Source organism: Trachypithecus francoisi, unplaced genomic scaffold, assembly GCF_009764315.1.
Source record: "Trachypithecus francoisi isolate TF-2019V2 unplaced genomic scaffold, Tfra_2.0 Lachesis_group15, whole genome shotgun sequence".
NCBI classification, from domain to species: domain Eukaryota; kingdom Metazoa; phylum Chordata; class Mammalia; order Primates; family Cercopithecidae; genus Trachypithecus; species Trachypithecus francoisi.
This window is the reverse complement of record NW_022681460.1, coordinates 9,858,642-9,874,379: the sequence shown is the minus strand read 5'-3', so window position 1 is coordinate 9,874,379 and position 15,738 is coordinate 9,858,642. Positions and strand designations below refer to the sequence as shown.

Sequence of the window (15,738 nt, the reverse complement as noted above, 5' to 3'; positions counted from 1 at the left end):
TTCATAACCCAGAGCTGTGTTGCCATGGCAGTACTGCTTGCTAGACCTTTGACCCACCGGGAAAATTGTCTTTCTTCGTGAAATAATCCTAAGAAGAGAGACATGGCTCGAGAAGCAGACGAAATTCATTTAAATTCCCCAGCACTAGATTGAACGTTGGTGTACACAGATGTGCCCCTTTGATGTAGATGAAGCTGGAGGAAATTGTACTAAACAGTAAGTAAGTGAGAAAACACATTGTCATTCAATTTCTTGAGGTCCCATCCAGGAAGATGATAAAAAAGGTATCAGGTGCTGGATTTTCATGGAATCAATCCTCCCTTCCCTAGAAAGAATTAAAATTAAGATCCATCTCATAAATGGGTGGATGAACGCGTGGGTTATGTTGGTATAGCAACACTTCTTCATGTGGGGGCTGATGGTGGGACCCACCCACTCATACAAATAGCATGAGGCCCATGCAATGCAGAGATGGCTAGAAAACTTGGTTTGGAAAAAGTAACATGGGTCTGCTCTATTTTCTTTTTTCTCTGAATTTGGTGCTATTTGAGGGAAGGAAATATAATTTCATATACAGAAAGGCAAACAGATTGAGACAAAGTCTTTATAAGGTGTCTGAATAAACGAGGTATTAATTGGTGATGAAGTCCCTTTAGCCTTTGCAGAAGAACTTAGATGATATTAGGGAAAACGGCCAGAACCAAGGATGTTTTCCTGCTACAGAAATCTTTTGTGTAATAGCAAAACTTTGTCACCTTCTTTAGTGATGAACATGGAGGGTGAGCAGACAGGGAATCCTGGATGTTCTTGTTTACACATTCCTGTCTCCCAGCCACTGTAATCTCAGTCCTGGAGTTGATAAAGGAATCTGTCCCAGTGGGCCACAGATCCTAGGGACTATGGAGTTATTGCAAAGGTCCACAAACCATCAGCAACCAAGCCTTGTCTGTTGAATGAACTAATAATACATGTTGGATTAGAAAAATGTACTTTCTTCAGATAAAATTAAATACAGTTATAATTAATAACCAATAATAAATTGAAAGGTGTTATTAAATCATAGTAAATTTGTGTCATTATGTGGTCTCAAAGAACAGAAGTGAAGAGCATAATTCCTGTCATGTGGGCAATCTTTAAATTTTTTTGACATTAATCAGACGTCCTCATGCTCAAAAAGGATGAGTCACCGTAAGCACAAATAAGGTGTCTCTACCTGTTGCTGAGTCTTGACATACATAAACTTCATGACAACTTCTAGGATCTCTTCATTTCTTTCATTCAATAAAATACTCCTGAGTTCATTATATTTTTATCTTCCACTGACCTTAGGGACAAATTCTACATGTTAAGTAGGGTGGATTGAGTGCTGTGGCTCCCAGCTGCCTACTATCTCTCAAAGGTGAATAGGATGGGTTGAGTACCACGGTTCCCAGTTGCCTGTCTCTCAAAGATGAATCTTGGCCCTTTCCGGCTTACATTTCAGAGTCAACACAAGTAGTTTAGATCTTGACGAAGACTGAGGAAGGCTTATGGAATACTCAGCACAATTATTTTTATGGCACAGAGTGAAACAGAGATTGAATACTTACACACATGTTTTGATTAGTATGTGTGTTCAGCCAGGCTTACACACTTGTCTTTGAGATGTGACCTAGACACATTTTTCTAAAGACATTTCAGGTATTCCCTCTGCAGTTCATAACAGTTTATACTCTGCATTGACACAGGCTGCTCTCAAGTTAGCAGGGGACAGGTTTTTGATGTCAATTGAGTGAAATATAGTATCAACTTCATGTAGAGTTGCTGCCATCCCCTTTCTTTCCACAATTCTGTAAACAACTTGGCACATTTTGTTGTCTAGAAATAGCCAACCTCTAAATTTAAACAAGTTGAGTATTAATTATTGCAGTGAAAAATTTTTCACATTAAAAACTGAATCACACAATTCTTATTTGATAACCACATGTTCTGAAAAACTATTTTAATGTCACTGACATGAGGTTGTCCCAGAAACAAAAGTGTATGGATATACACAATGTAGCAGTCATTTATCTTCATTTATTCCTCCATTTATTCAGCGGATAGTTACTGGGTGCTGCATTCAAGGCATCTGTTTTTAAAATAACTTCTGTGCAATGTTCACTTTCAAAAATGTCTCCCCACATGCATTTAAGATGCCTTCTATTTTCTCTAATCCTCTATAGTTGCTTTTCTTTTTCCTTTTTTCTTTTTGAGCTGTTTTCCATCTCTCCCTACTAATAATAGGTCTTTATTTAACTATACTTATTTCATCATATAGATATGCACAATACAACTAAACATGAAGTTGAAGAGCCGATTGAGTCTTATATGCAATGTCTGGAAATCACCACAGTGTGTTTTAATTTTGATTGAAGTACACAGAGACATTCACATTGAAATCTAGGTAGGGTAAGTACAGTTATTAATTATGGAAACTAGTCTATATATTTGCTGGAATATGATAAATCAAGTCACAGTTCAAAGTTGAATAAATAGTGAACACAATATAACATTAATGCAGATTAATTACCATGGCCCAGAGACCAGCCATGAGACACAACATGCTTCGCTGTCAGCAATATTCAGGACTGGAATTCCAGAGATGGCGTGTGTTACTCGCTTATGGCTGGTATGTAAGAGAATCTCAGCTATCTCTAAATGTTCTGCCTTAAGCAGCATAAAGGATGTACCAGTGAAAAATGAGTTACCATATGCAGAAAATATTCTGCAAATCAAGAACCAGAAAAGTAAGCAACCCACAAACTCCAAAACTCATTAAATGACTGTGATATGTATTTTGAGGTGCATCTACACGATCGTCAAACTCTTCAACTATACCTGACTTTCTCTGGAATATTTCTCAGCATTTTCAGACGAAACCAAAGGCTGTCTGAGCTACATAAGGAAGGCAAAATTTGGATATTTGACAAATTGGAAGCACTGAAAATGGAGGAAATTCCAAGATGACATCTAAGTGACTCTTAGTCACTGAGACTAAGTGGTTTTGGTTCTTGTTTTCTGAGGGGTACAGAGTTGGGTTACTTAGGACTCTGTGCATGGTTCAGGCATCATTGGGCTGTGAAACACTCATCTCATTGTCCTGCTTGATTTTCTTCTCCCCTTTCTCCTCTATCCCCACTCTCCCCTCGGTAGGTTTCCACTCTAATGTGTCTGATTTATGTGTTTGCTGTTAATGTGTCCTTAGGAATTGGAGCGTGCTGTGTGTATTCAGGTGATACAAATAGCATTGTGCCACTCCAGATCTTGTATTTCTTACTTTTTCACTCAACTATGTGTTTTAAGTGTCTACCCAACTTGTTCATGTGTGAGTGCATTGCTTCCAACTGTCGTGTGATTTTCAGTAGGCCACACCTGCTGTGCCTCTGGTCTCCATCTTCCTAATGATGGACACCTGGGTTGCCTTCAATAATTGTGATCGGTGTTTTCATACATGTCCTCTTCTGACCTGTGTAATGTTCTCCATGGAGTTCAAGGCCTAGAAGTGGATCCCCTGGGTCCTGGTGTGCAGGCAAGCTTTGTTCCCTGAATAACACCAGCTTGCTTTCTGTGACTACCCTACTAGTGGGACCTGTGGGTCCCTATTGTCCACATCTAGATTTAGTACGCTCCAGTTTCCTAATTTTTCCAGCCCCCTCAGTGAAAGCACTGAGTTGCACATCTCTAGTCACTGGTGAGATTCTTTGTAACTTCACTGGAGCACATGGAAAAGAGAAGAAATCGAAGGGCAGTCAGGACTCTTCCAGCAGGCAGGAACCAGGTCAGAGCCAGGATGAAGACAAAGCACCCTGAGCATGCAGCGATGGAAGAGATTCTTGTGACCCGAGCTGATGGGGGAAGGTTGAGGGCAACGCAGAGACCCCACTGCCGGCTTGCCAAGAAAACATGCAGGAAAAATGCAGGAAACGAGGGAAGGCTCCATTTTCCTGAGAAAAGGGCTGGAGGAACATAGGCGGCATCAAGCCCCAGCTACTGGCTCTTTCAGAATGTAGTCGGGACTTGCCCCAGTCACCCTTTCTCTGAGCACTCAGTGACTGGGGCTGATGTCACCCTGGCTGTCCTTGACCTGTGCAGAAAGCTCTGCCAACCCAGGACAGTGTGGGGAGGGCCTTATATGCCCAGGCCCCAGCAGGGGACACCTCCTAGGAATCTAGCGGGACAAGGTTGCAGTGATCCTGAAATCGTGCCAACACCTAACGGCTGGAACAGTTCCCTCAGCTGGCTAATGGACAGGTGGTCTGATGAACTCATATGTTACTGATGATGATGTTAAAGACCATGTTCCTGTTGAAATAATTCCCAAAGCATTCAGGAGACTGAGAAGAAGTGATGATAAGAATTGTTCTTGGCAGGAGTGTGTGGTTTTGATTTTTACTTGTGATAAAGCAGAGGATTTTCTTCACTCAAACTCTCTTTTTCTCTCTTCAAAACAACTTTGGCTGACCAGTGCTTCATAGACACTCAATTTGCCTCTTCATGGAACTTAAAATTTTGTGTATCCATACCTGCTACCATAGTTTCAGGCACTGGGCATTTCAAAAATGTGATATTTAGAACCTTTCTGTTTCCGTGATAACTGCTGGTATAGGCGCTGCTGGAGCTTTTGATGACATGTTGGATTCAGTCCACACAAGTTTTAACGCATATTCCCTTAATTTCTGAGCCTTTAGAGTTAGAGTTTTAGAACTGAGAGTACATTCTCTTCTTTTTTCCTTTCTCCTCTTACATCAATAGACTCCCCTCCCCCCACCCACCCACACAAACAAAAAATAAAAATAAAACCCTCCCAGCATTGCTTTTAAGAAATGAAGAAATGTTCCAACATGTGACCCACAGCTGCAATCCGTTAACCTTTGCCAACACTGAGGCTGCCCTCTGGGTCCCTCCTGGGACTGCATAGATAGAGGCCCATTTGCTGTTCTGGGCAGCATGCCCAGTCATCTAGGAGGTGGGGCACTGGGGCACTCTTTCAGGCCAACTCGAGCTAATGGAATAAAATATCTTCTCCATGGAGCGTCTCAATGAAAGAGCCACCTGGGCTGCAGGTGACCAGATTTGCTCGGTGCAGCACGGTAGCTCCTAGACTCATGTGCAGTTGAACACTTCAGATGTGGCAAGTCTGAACTGAGATGTGCTGTCAGGCAAACTGTACAATGGATTTCAAAGATTTAATAGGAAGTGAAGAGTATAAAATGCCTCATGAATAATTTCATATTGGTTACACCTTGAAATGATCACGTTTTGGATACATTGGATTCATGAAATGTATTACAAATTAATTTCCCCTGTTCCTCTTTATGTTCTTTAATGTGGCCACTAGAAAATGTAAATGTATGTGTGTGGCTCACATTATATTCTTACTGGACAGCACTGGTCCAGAGGCCTGGGATTTATTTTTAACTACTTTAATAAACATCAAACATTCATGATAATTGTAATACAGAATATTTCTCCATCATATATGCTCTTGCATGGTAATATTTTATCTACTCGTGTTTTAAAGGATAAGGAGGTTTTCAAAACTTGCCAAAGTACTACAGGTAATTTGGCAAAATCTCTTTTATGGGTACCAGATAGTGCTATTTCTACCTAGAAGCTGGCTACAGCTCTGTAACGTGACATGCTTACTCCTGGCCATTCTGGGCTGGTCCTAGTCTGACTAATGAGCTTATTATCCACTGGGCAGTGAGATGGAAGGACATGAGCACCTCAGCTGTCACTGCCGGGCTTCCTCCCAGCCCCACCAGGCCCTCTGGTTCCTGATGCTTGTCTTTAAGACCAATGGATACTTTAACTTTTGAAAGTGGTTTCTGGTTCCCCCAATCGGTAAGCCCAAAGACCTCAAATAACATTTTATTCACATAGACTTCTTAGAGATGAAAAGTTTCTAGACAGCAGAACCTTTAGGGAACTAGTGATGACACATTCACCGAATAAATCACAGTATTAGACTCAAGAGCAGATAAGTTTTCTTTCTTATAGGTGTCATCTTTCCTTGTGAAATCCGACAACTGATGAAGAAGTCTCCTATTGAGAACAACCAGACAAAAATCACAAGGCTAGACAAGCAGCTACAAACACCGTCCCCTTTCCCCTGCCCACAGTAGACCCTGCTGGTAAATGTATTTCTCCCTCCTAAACCTGGGAGGACTCACATTTCTGCACCCAGAGCCCCAGGTGGAAGTAAACAATGTGAGTGAGCCAATGAGGTGGGATTGCTGTCCCTTGACTCTTAGTGCTTCTCATGCTAGTCTCCTGGGGATGTGGTTAAAATGCAGATTTTCTCTCTAGATCTGGGGCAAGGCTTGTTCAGCAGGCTCCCAGGAGAGACCAACGCTACTGACTTGTGGGTCATACTTGGAGTTGCAAGGCTCCGTACGTGGTGTTTGCCGGTGTGCACATTCATGAGAAATCACCCTGCCTTAAGCCTGGTAGATCCACAGTTCCAAATCAACATTAAATACATCTGGTATACTTAAGAAAATTCAACATAAAAAGAAATCCATTTCTTTAAAAAAAGGCAGAGCAACCATTCTCTTTATCTGAGGACCTTAAAAGCATCTCCCTTTATGTGTTAAAGCATTAGCTACTAATTACTAAAGGAAAAAGTGCTGGGTGAATTATCACCTGGAAATAAAGTAACTCTCAAATGTTATAAAACACAATGTTAATGTTGACAGCCTCTGTTACTGAATATGACATATTGTGTGCCAGGTGTGTGTGTGTGTGTGTGTGTATATGTGTATATATAGTTGCATATATGTATATATACACACATGTATCTGTGTATATGCACACATATCTGTGTATCTATATAGATAGATGGGTTATTTAAGTGAATTTTCAAAACACTAATAAGGTGTGATTTGATAAATGAATAATATTTAATAATAATATTGAAATAATAAATTGAATATTATTATTCTCCTGCTACTGATGAGAAAACTAAGGCTCAAATAGTTTAAATAACATGTTAGTAAAAAAATGCTCTGAGTAGAATACCACATGTCTGGCCTGACCCTGACTGTCTTATTTTTTTACTCTAAGACCAGTCCTCCATGTGGGGAGTTCTGAACACCGTATTTATAACAGATGATTATTTATAATGTCTTTCTCTTCTTTGGCAATTTAAATTAAGATGTCAACTTGAAGAAATGTTTCCCCAGCAAGAATTGCAAAGAGAGCTGAATTAATCAAAGAAAGATGAATAAAGTGTTCTTTTAATATGGAGTACATCGTTGTTGATGGAAAACACAGTCTTGGCAGAATTAAAAGATAATCAAAGCGATGAATAGGGCAAGTAGCAATTCAGCTCATTAAATTAAATACAAGGAAACTAACCTCTGCAGTTTAACCTTGAGCGATAGCTTTTCCTATGAGTAGTGTGTCGATACTAGGCAACAAGCCTCCGAACAGCTAGTGTTACCCAGAACATCACCCTTTTCTCCCTTTGCTTCAAATCAAAACCAGCATCCCCCATTTAGGTAGCACAAAAGGTATGACAAAATGGGACGCCAAGTGAGACACTGTTGATTCTGTTTCTATGAAATTCTAGAAAAAGCAAAACTGTCATGATAGAAAGCAGATCTGGGTTTCCAGAGCCCAGAGTGGGTGGAGGGGACTGACTTCACTGAGACACAAGGAAAATTTTGCGGATCATGGAAAGGGTCCGTACCACGGTTGTGGTGGTGGTGTAAGACTATATATCTGTCAAAAGTCTTCCAAGCGTGCACTTAGAATTGCTGGAGTTTATTGCACATAAATTATATGTAAATATCATACAGTGCATGTAAATGGTATGTGAGGTAATAAATCAATTTTTTAAAAAAATTTTAAATCTGGCATAGCATTTTGGTTTTTTTGTGTGTCTGACTCAGACCGGGCGATATTTAGTAACCCTTTGGCAACAGAAACTCAGCATAGACATAGAGCTAGAAGTTATTGTAAAAGAATAATAGTGGTGGCCGCCACGGCACAGGAGTTGCCAAGATTTTCCTGGATGAATTCCATCCAAGATATGGTTTTAAGTCTCTCAAGGCCTTTGGATGCCTAGAAAGTGGGTCATCTTTCAGAATATCTGCGTCACTGTGGAGATGTTAGTAAATCAAAGACCAGCTGGATTTGTCCTTAAATGTAGCAAAATATGTACTTGCTTGGAAGTACGCTTAATCCTTTCATTCACTGGACAGGCAAGATTGGTTTCATGGTCCTGACTCCCTTAATTCGTTATCAACACCTAGTTTGGTTTTTTTTGGTAGAGGTTATATATATGAGGCAGTAAACTTGTGGTCTGGAAAAGCAGAGATCATATTACCATTCTGTTTTAACTCCTAAAAGTTTGAAATTAAGACTTATACCAGGTATTTTTATGGAGTGGACTGGAGTACAGAAGCAATTATTTTAACTATTTGCTAAAAAAAGTTGCCTAAAATATTCAGTTGCTAAAGCAAAAGCATTGTTCTGGATTCGATTCTTCACAGAATTCTGCTTTTGGCAACAAGTAACTAGAAAACCAACTTAAATAGGTTCGGACAATAAAGATATTCACTGGCTCATGTGTCTGGAATTCTAGTAACAGCAGCATTCAGGGTTGCCAGACCAGGGTCTCAACAATCTTATTAAACCATGGTTTTCTTCCCCTCTCTCCACTCTGCTGACAGGATAGCTTCATCTTAAGACTTGTTGTCTCATCCACGTAAGATGACTGCTAAGATGTATTTGAGCCCACAATTTCCTCATTTATTCCTTGAAGGAAGAAAGAAAAGATTTCTTCAGGAACTTCTGACTTAAGAGCAACGAAGTACTTTCCCAGAAGTCCATTTCTTATTGGTCCGAATTGGGTTGTATGCCCATTTCTGATTGGTTCAAACTGGGTCATGTGCCCAGTCACTGACATGGAGGACAGGATTTCCCCAAACTAATCAGGCCTCCCGCTACAACTGGAAGCAGAGTCAGCACCCATAAACACATGAATTGATAGTGTGGGAGAGTGTAGTGGGAGTTCTGTTAGGAAAGAGAAGGAAGTCAACGATTGGGTACACTGTGTCTAATTTAAGTCCATGACTTTAAAAAAAGCTTTTTTTGCTACGAAAATAATGTAGGCTTAATTTTTTTTTTTTTTTTTTTTTTTTTTTGAGACGGAGTCTTCCCCAGACACCCAAGCTGGAATGCAATGGTGAGATCTCCGCTCACTGCAACTCTGCCTCCCAGGTTCAAACGATTTTCCTGCCTCAGCCTCCCAAGTAGCTGGGATTACAGACGCCCACCACCAAGTCCGGATATATTTTGTATTTTTAGTAGAGACGGGGTTTCCTCATGTTGGCCAGGCTGGTCTCAAACTCCTGACCTCGTGATCTGCCCGCCTTGGCTTTCCAATGTAGGCTGAATTTTTAATTTTCAGAGAATATTTGTAGCTGAAAAGAAGAAAGTAATTAATGAAATGATATGGCATACTTTTAAACAATAAATATTATATTCTACATACTGCAGACACATTACAGCATAATGGTTAAACACACAGACTTTGCTATCAACCTCCTGGTTCGTCTTCTTACTGTCTGTGTGTCCTCCTTGAGTAAAGTACGTAGCTTTCCTCCACCTCAACTTCTTTCTCTCTGTAATGGGAATGACAGTAGTATCTGTACAAATTGCTCCAGCACTAAGCCTCTCGTTCAGGGGTCAGTAAACTACAGCTTGCAGGCCAGACATGCAGGCAACCTGTTTTTGTAAATAAAGTTTGGTTGGAACCCATTTATGTATTGTCTATGATTGTTTTCACACTACAATGGTAAAGTTAAGTAGTTCCAACAGAGGTCTTAGAGCTCACAAAACCAAAAACATTTAATAGATGGCCATTTGCAGAAAAGGTTTGCCAACCTCTAGGTTAATACATAAGATCTTTATTTTCTTGCCAAAATCTAACATGTCATAATTCTGTGGTCATTGAGTGACTGGAGATTTGCCAGAGAAAGGCAATTATCTACAGAGCCAACATGAAAGCAAGAGATGCTTCTTTATTTTATCACTTAAAAACAATGAAAAATCATGAACAACTGAAAAATCTACAAATGTGTTTAAATGTTAAATTAGGCTGGGCATGATGGCTAATGCCTGTAATCCCAACATTTTGGGAGGCTGAGTCAGGAGGATTGTTCAAGCCCAGGAGTTCAAGGTCAACCTGGGCAACACAGCAAGACCCTGTCTCTACTACTACTACTACTACTACTACTACTACTACTACTACTACTACTTACTACTACTACTAAGAAGAAAGAAGAAGAAGAAAGAAGAAGAGGAAGAGGAAGAAGAAGAAGAAGGAGGAGGAGGAGGAAGAAGAAGAAGGAGGAGGAGGAGAAGGAGAAGAAGGAGAAGAGAAGAAGGAGAAGAAGGAGAAGAAGGAGGAGAAGACAGAAGAAAGAGCAGCAGCAGCAGCAGCCAGGTTCTGTGGCATGCACCTGTGGTCCCAGCTACTCAGGAGGCTGAGATGGGAGGATTGCTTGAGTCAGGGAGGTTGAGGCTGTAGTGAGTCATGATTACACCACTACATTCCAGTCTGAGTGATAGAGAGAGACCCTATCTCAAAAAAATGTATTTTATTTTATTTTTTTTATTTTTTTATTTTTTGAGACGGAGTCTGGCTCTGTCGCCCAGGCTGGAGTGCAGTGGCCGGATCTCAGCTCACTGCAAGCTCCGCCTCCCGGGTTTACGCCATTCTCCTGCCTCAGCCTCCCGAGTAGCTGGGACTACAGGCACCCGCCACCTCGCCCGGCTAGTTTTTTGTATCTTTTAGTAGAGACGGGGTTTCACCGTGTTAGCCAGGATGGTCTCGATCTCCTGACCTTGTGATCCGCCCGTCTCGGCCTCCCAAAGTGCTGGGATTACAGGCTTGAGCCACCGCGCCCGGCCTTTTTTATTTTTTTTAAAAAGTCAAACTATCTACCTGAACTGACCAGAGATCTTGAAATTTGTGATGTAGGATTTCCCTTCAACTCTGGGATGCTGGAACTGGAAACGTGAGTGAGAGTGAATTTGTTCAGACTCGTAGCTGGTGGATAGAAGTCATAGCTCTCAACAGAAGACTGAAGAGGAAATAAAAGAGAGCCAATAATAAATTGCTGTGACTATTTCTTTTGAAAAGCAAAGAAAAAAGTATTGCCACCTGTGTGCACTGAATGGACAGTGGTGTTGCTATGTAGACAAGGGATCCTGTCAGGGAATCCCTGGAGAGAGAAGAGTCTGAGACTAACACTGCCCTGCAGCCCCAAGTCTGAGTTGTGGAAAAGCCCTCAGTAAAAGGAAAAACTCATGGGAATGAGTTGGTGGTGATACTTTCATGCAGGAACATTGCAGGATGGGTGGTTTTAATCCTGAATTTAAAAATCTTTGAAATCTAAATTAGTCAATTTTTTTTTCATAAAACAATGTTTTAATTAAAGATTTAGTTTTAGGTCAAGTGCACAGTGTCTTTCCTTAAAAATATTTAGATGTGACCATCAACTATCAAGAATGTTTCTAGAATGAAATATATTCAGCAGTGCCATGTGGGGATCAGGAGCACAGGCTCACCAATCAGTTGCCTGGTTTCAATTCCTGGCTACTATTCACTCCTTAAAGCCCTAAGTCTTGTTTTCCTTATTTATAGAGTAAGATTAACAAAAGTACTAACTTTATAGAACTTTGATGAGACTTAAAATAATCCATGTAAAGTGCTTAGTCCAGAATCTAATATCACACACTCCATAAACACTAACCATTTTAATGTATTAACACAATGAAATGAATTGTAGAAAACATTTTGGCAACAAACTATACAATAATATATTTTTGTAATATATCGAGTTCTTATCTTTCACTTTTGATATTCCTGTCTTGTTTTTTGAGCAGCAAAGGTTAAGGTAGACACAGAAAAATCCCTCATTGGGGTCTTCAAATTTAGAAGGTTAGCGCAGGGGTCATCTTAATAGATATTATATTAGTTAAGATCCAGGTCAACTTACTAATGAAACAAAGTCCCCAAAAATACAGTGATGAAAAAGGGAAAAGTGTTTTTATCTCTAGCACACCCACCCAGAGGTGAGCAGCCCAGTTCTAGCGAAGCAGCTCTACTCCATGAGGCCCTCCAGGGCCTGAGTTCCATTTGTCTTGCATCTCCACCATCGCCTACACAGGTTGTATGGTTGAAGCTCACCGGCATCTTCTTCCAGCAAGTTATTACCTTTCTAAATGCTGAGACCTAGAACATGACCCCCACAACCACCTCATTGCTGAGGTCTTATCACAGTGCCACTCACAGTTGAAAAAGAGGATAGAAAAAATGACTCTCACTAGGCTGCCATACGCCCAACTAAAATTCTATGTGTTCTCAAAAGTGGGAAGGGAAGAATGGACAGTGGAATCAATCAGCAGTCTTCCACGGCGATTGTCATGGCAACTATTGTTTTGATGACTCTAGACACTATTGATTTTAAGACACGTAGTCATTTTATATACCACTAAGTAAGGGAAACCATGTTGTTTAAACTGGGACACATTGCTTTCTTATCAGCTCAGTTGTAGGACACCTTCCAATTAAGAGATGTTAAAACATAGAAAATCAATGTGTCTTGATATAAAAGAAATACAGGATTGTGAAGACTTTGGAAAAGAAGGTGACCAAAGGCATTCATTTTGCAGTCTACTTTTGTGTGTGTCTTTTCTTGGAGCAAAGATAGGCATAAGATATCAAGCTTTAGTTGATCTATTGAATATACTGTTTAGAATCTGTGATGGACAAGGTACTATCGGTGTGCATATGCTCTAAGTCAAATTCGTGTGATTACTGGTAGAGAGACTTTGGCTCAAAGCTTTGGAGAAAATTTGCCTAGATTTTCATTCAATCTGGGCCAAATCTGGTATTGTACAAATAGACCACAGGGACCTTGTCGTTAGTAGCCAGCATTTCTGTTTAACAGGAGCAGAGAAACCGAGGACAACACCAAGGAGCAGCTATAACCAGGGCACTTGACTTTTTGCTTCAGCACTGAATCATTACACAAACAGTTGTTGAACACCAGGCACTTTGCTTGGTGTGACAATGCACTCCCTGCCTTCCAAGAGCTCCAGACCCGCAGGGGAATGCTGTTGTCCAGGTTCTAGGATAGAGGTCCAGGGAGTAGAGGCAGAATTTGGGAGCCATCAGTTCTATCTGAGGCTAGGAAAGGCCTCCCAGGGGAGGTAAAATCAGCACTGAGGAGGTCAAAGAGCCCTCCATGCAGAGGTAAGAGACTGATAAGCGCAGGAAACTGGAGCTGTGCTCACTGCAGGGGATTGTGCTCTGATGCTTCCGCATGTTAGACTGGAGGCAGGGTGTGGGGATCGGGGGGTGTCCTCTCCAGCTTCGATTTTTTCAGTGTCTTGTATGTGGTTGGCCAGTAGCAGTATTTGCTGAATTGAATTGAAAAGACTAACTTCTTGAATGGCCAGATAGAGATGAGCTGAATTTTTCTGGATCAAAAAGATACTAGATTACAATAAACGGACAAAAGCAAAATAATACATTTAGTGCTTGCTCTCAAACTTAACATTGCTCTATTTTGTTTGTGAAAGTCATATTTGAGGATTTAGTTTATTAAGAAACCCTAAATTGGTTGGATCCCATTTGCTTCACCCACCCTGACTCTCATTTCCCCCAATTTAATAAATGTGCATGTGTATTTTACTTTAGAACACACAGACCAGTGTAACATAAAGTGCTGAAATTATTCTAAGAACAGATTCTCAGTGCAGCAATCCTATCTTTGTGAATTTGATGTGTTCTAAGTGCCAGAGCAGAAGTGTTTTAATTCTCAGGTTTTAACATATTATGAAAGCCCCTAGTCACTTCAGTAAGATCATTTGATTCTGGTTAATGACAAGTCTATGCTATGCAGGTGTTTTTTTGTTTGTTTTTGTTGTTGTTGTTATTGTTTTTGCTGTCTATTGCTACTGAAATCTGCTTTTCTTATATAGATCACTGTTACAGATGAGGAAGTTAGTAATCCATCCTTTTTAGATCTGGTGAGAACTCCCCAAATGAGGAAATGCACACTTATTCTTATGTTTGCTTGGTAAGTTTGACTAGTGATGGATTTAAAAACTAGCGTTAAATTTACAACACATCCCTTCCTTCAAATCAGCTTGAAGTTATATCTTACTTGTTCTCTGGTGTCTTTCAATGTTGCTACAGGTTCACAAGCGCAGTGGTGTATCAAGGACTTGTCATGCGCCTGGGAATTATAGGAGGCAACCTCTATATAGACTTTTTCATCTCAGGAGTGGTGGAACTGCCAGGAGCTCTCTTGATCTTACTAACCATTGAGCGCCTTGGACGACGCCTCCCCTTTGCGGCAAGCAATATAGTGGCAGGGGTGGCATGCCTTGTCACTGCATTCTTACCAGAAGGTAATCTTACCCCACATCTGCTTGGCAGCCAAAGGACTTGAAAACACCTAAATCCGCAATCAAGTATAGGGAGCCACTTGTTCTTAGGAAATGTGCAATCGAATCACAGTCTTGGCATCAGGCAAGCTTTCATGATGTCCCTCCATTTTTTGCTTAATCAGTGTAAAAACTTTGAAGATAAGAGACTGGTTCTGTAGATGATTCTCTTTTCTCAATTGTCAGGATCATTTATGAATGAAACAGATATTGTCCCCGATCTAGCTGATAGTAATGTGGTTTCTGTTAATCATCTTTATGTGACTGACTTTTGCGATATCTCTGATGTTGTTTAACTTACATCCCGAGCCTCTGCCATGCTGCTGGCACCATGCTAAACGCTGAGGTTACACTAGAAGAAGAAAGCAGTTATTGACTTCGAATGGTTCACAATCTATTAAGGGATACAGATACTTTAATACTGTCACGATTCTTATCGTCATGAATTATTTGCAAGATTTAGAAACTAATTAAATTATTCACAAGATTTAGAAATATAAAAAATAGATTGGGGAGGAGTGATCAATCCAGAAGGGGATTCAAGAAAAGTTTCCCAGCAGTGGGAACTAAACATGTGTGAAGACTCAAATGGGCCAGATATCAGGGGGAGAGAGGATGGATGCTTCCAAACTAGAGAAGCGTTTCCAGAAGTATGAAACACCTTTGTGCATTCAGGAACTGAGGGTTCATTGCTGTGACTGGAATCCAGGCAACGAGCCTGAGAGATGATCTGTCACCAGCATGATGGCCCTGCACGTGGTCCTGTGAGCTTACAGAGGAGGAGTGAGCTTGGCATAACTGCAGCAGTTTAGAGATGGCTATGAGCAAGGGAAGATGCTGAGAGCAGGAATTACAATTGGGGCAGTCAGACCTAGATGAGAGAGGGTCATTTCATTTCAGAGATGTTGCAGAGTTAAATTTCACAGGGCTCTGTCCTGGTAGATGGGGTGCAGGCCAGAAGGAAGCAGAGGGTGCCGTGACTCCTGATATGTGGTGAGCAGCACCCAGAAAATCCTTACCCTAGAGCACACCAGGGACTGGGAAGAGGAGGGCTTCACATGCCGGAGAATGTGTGAAGTAGAGCAAGTTCATCATTTCCCTCTTCCAGGAGGGGCAAAGTGGGGATTACAGAGAAAGCTGGATTCTCCAGGCGTCTTTTGTGTCTGCACAAGAAAGGCTGTCTTTCTTTGAGAATCCTCTGAGGACCAGCCAAGAAATGGATAATACAGTGGGCGTCAGAATAGT

General features: G+C 40.9%; 1 protein-coding gene across 1 annotated transcript in view; it reads left to right on the top strand.

Annotated features, from left to right (window-relative positions):
* The window catches only part of SLC22A3 (solute carrier family 22 member 3), a 110,166-nt gene that overhangs the window by 79,653 nt on the left and 14,775 nt on the right, over window positions 1–15,738 (top strand). Inside the window, exons 6-7 of the mRNA XM_033234284.1 lie at window positions 14,026–14,123; window positions 14,243–14,457. Of these exons, the coding sequence (XP_033090175.1) occupies window positions 14,026–14,123; window positions 14,243–14,457 (313 nt within the window). The remainder of the gene's footprint in view (window positions 1–14,025; window positions 14,124–14,242; window positions 14,458–15,738) is intronic.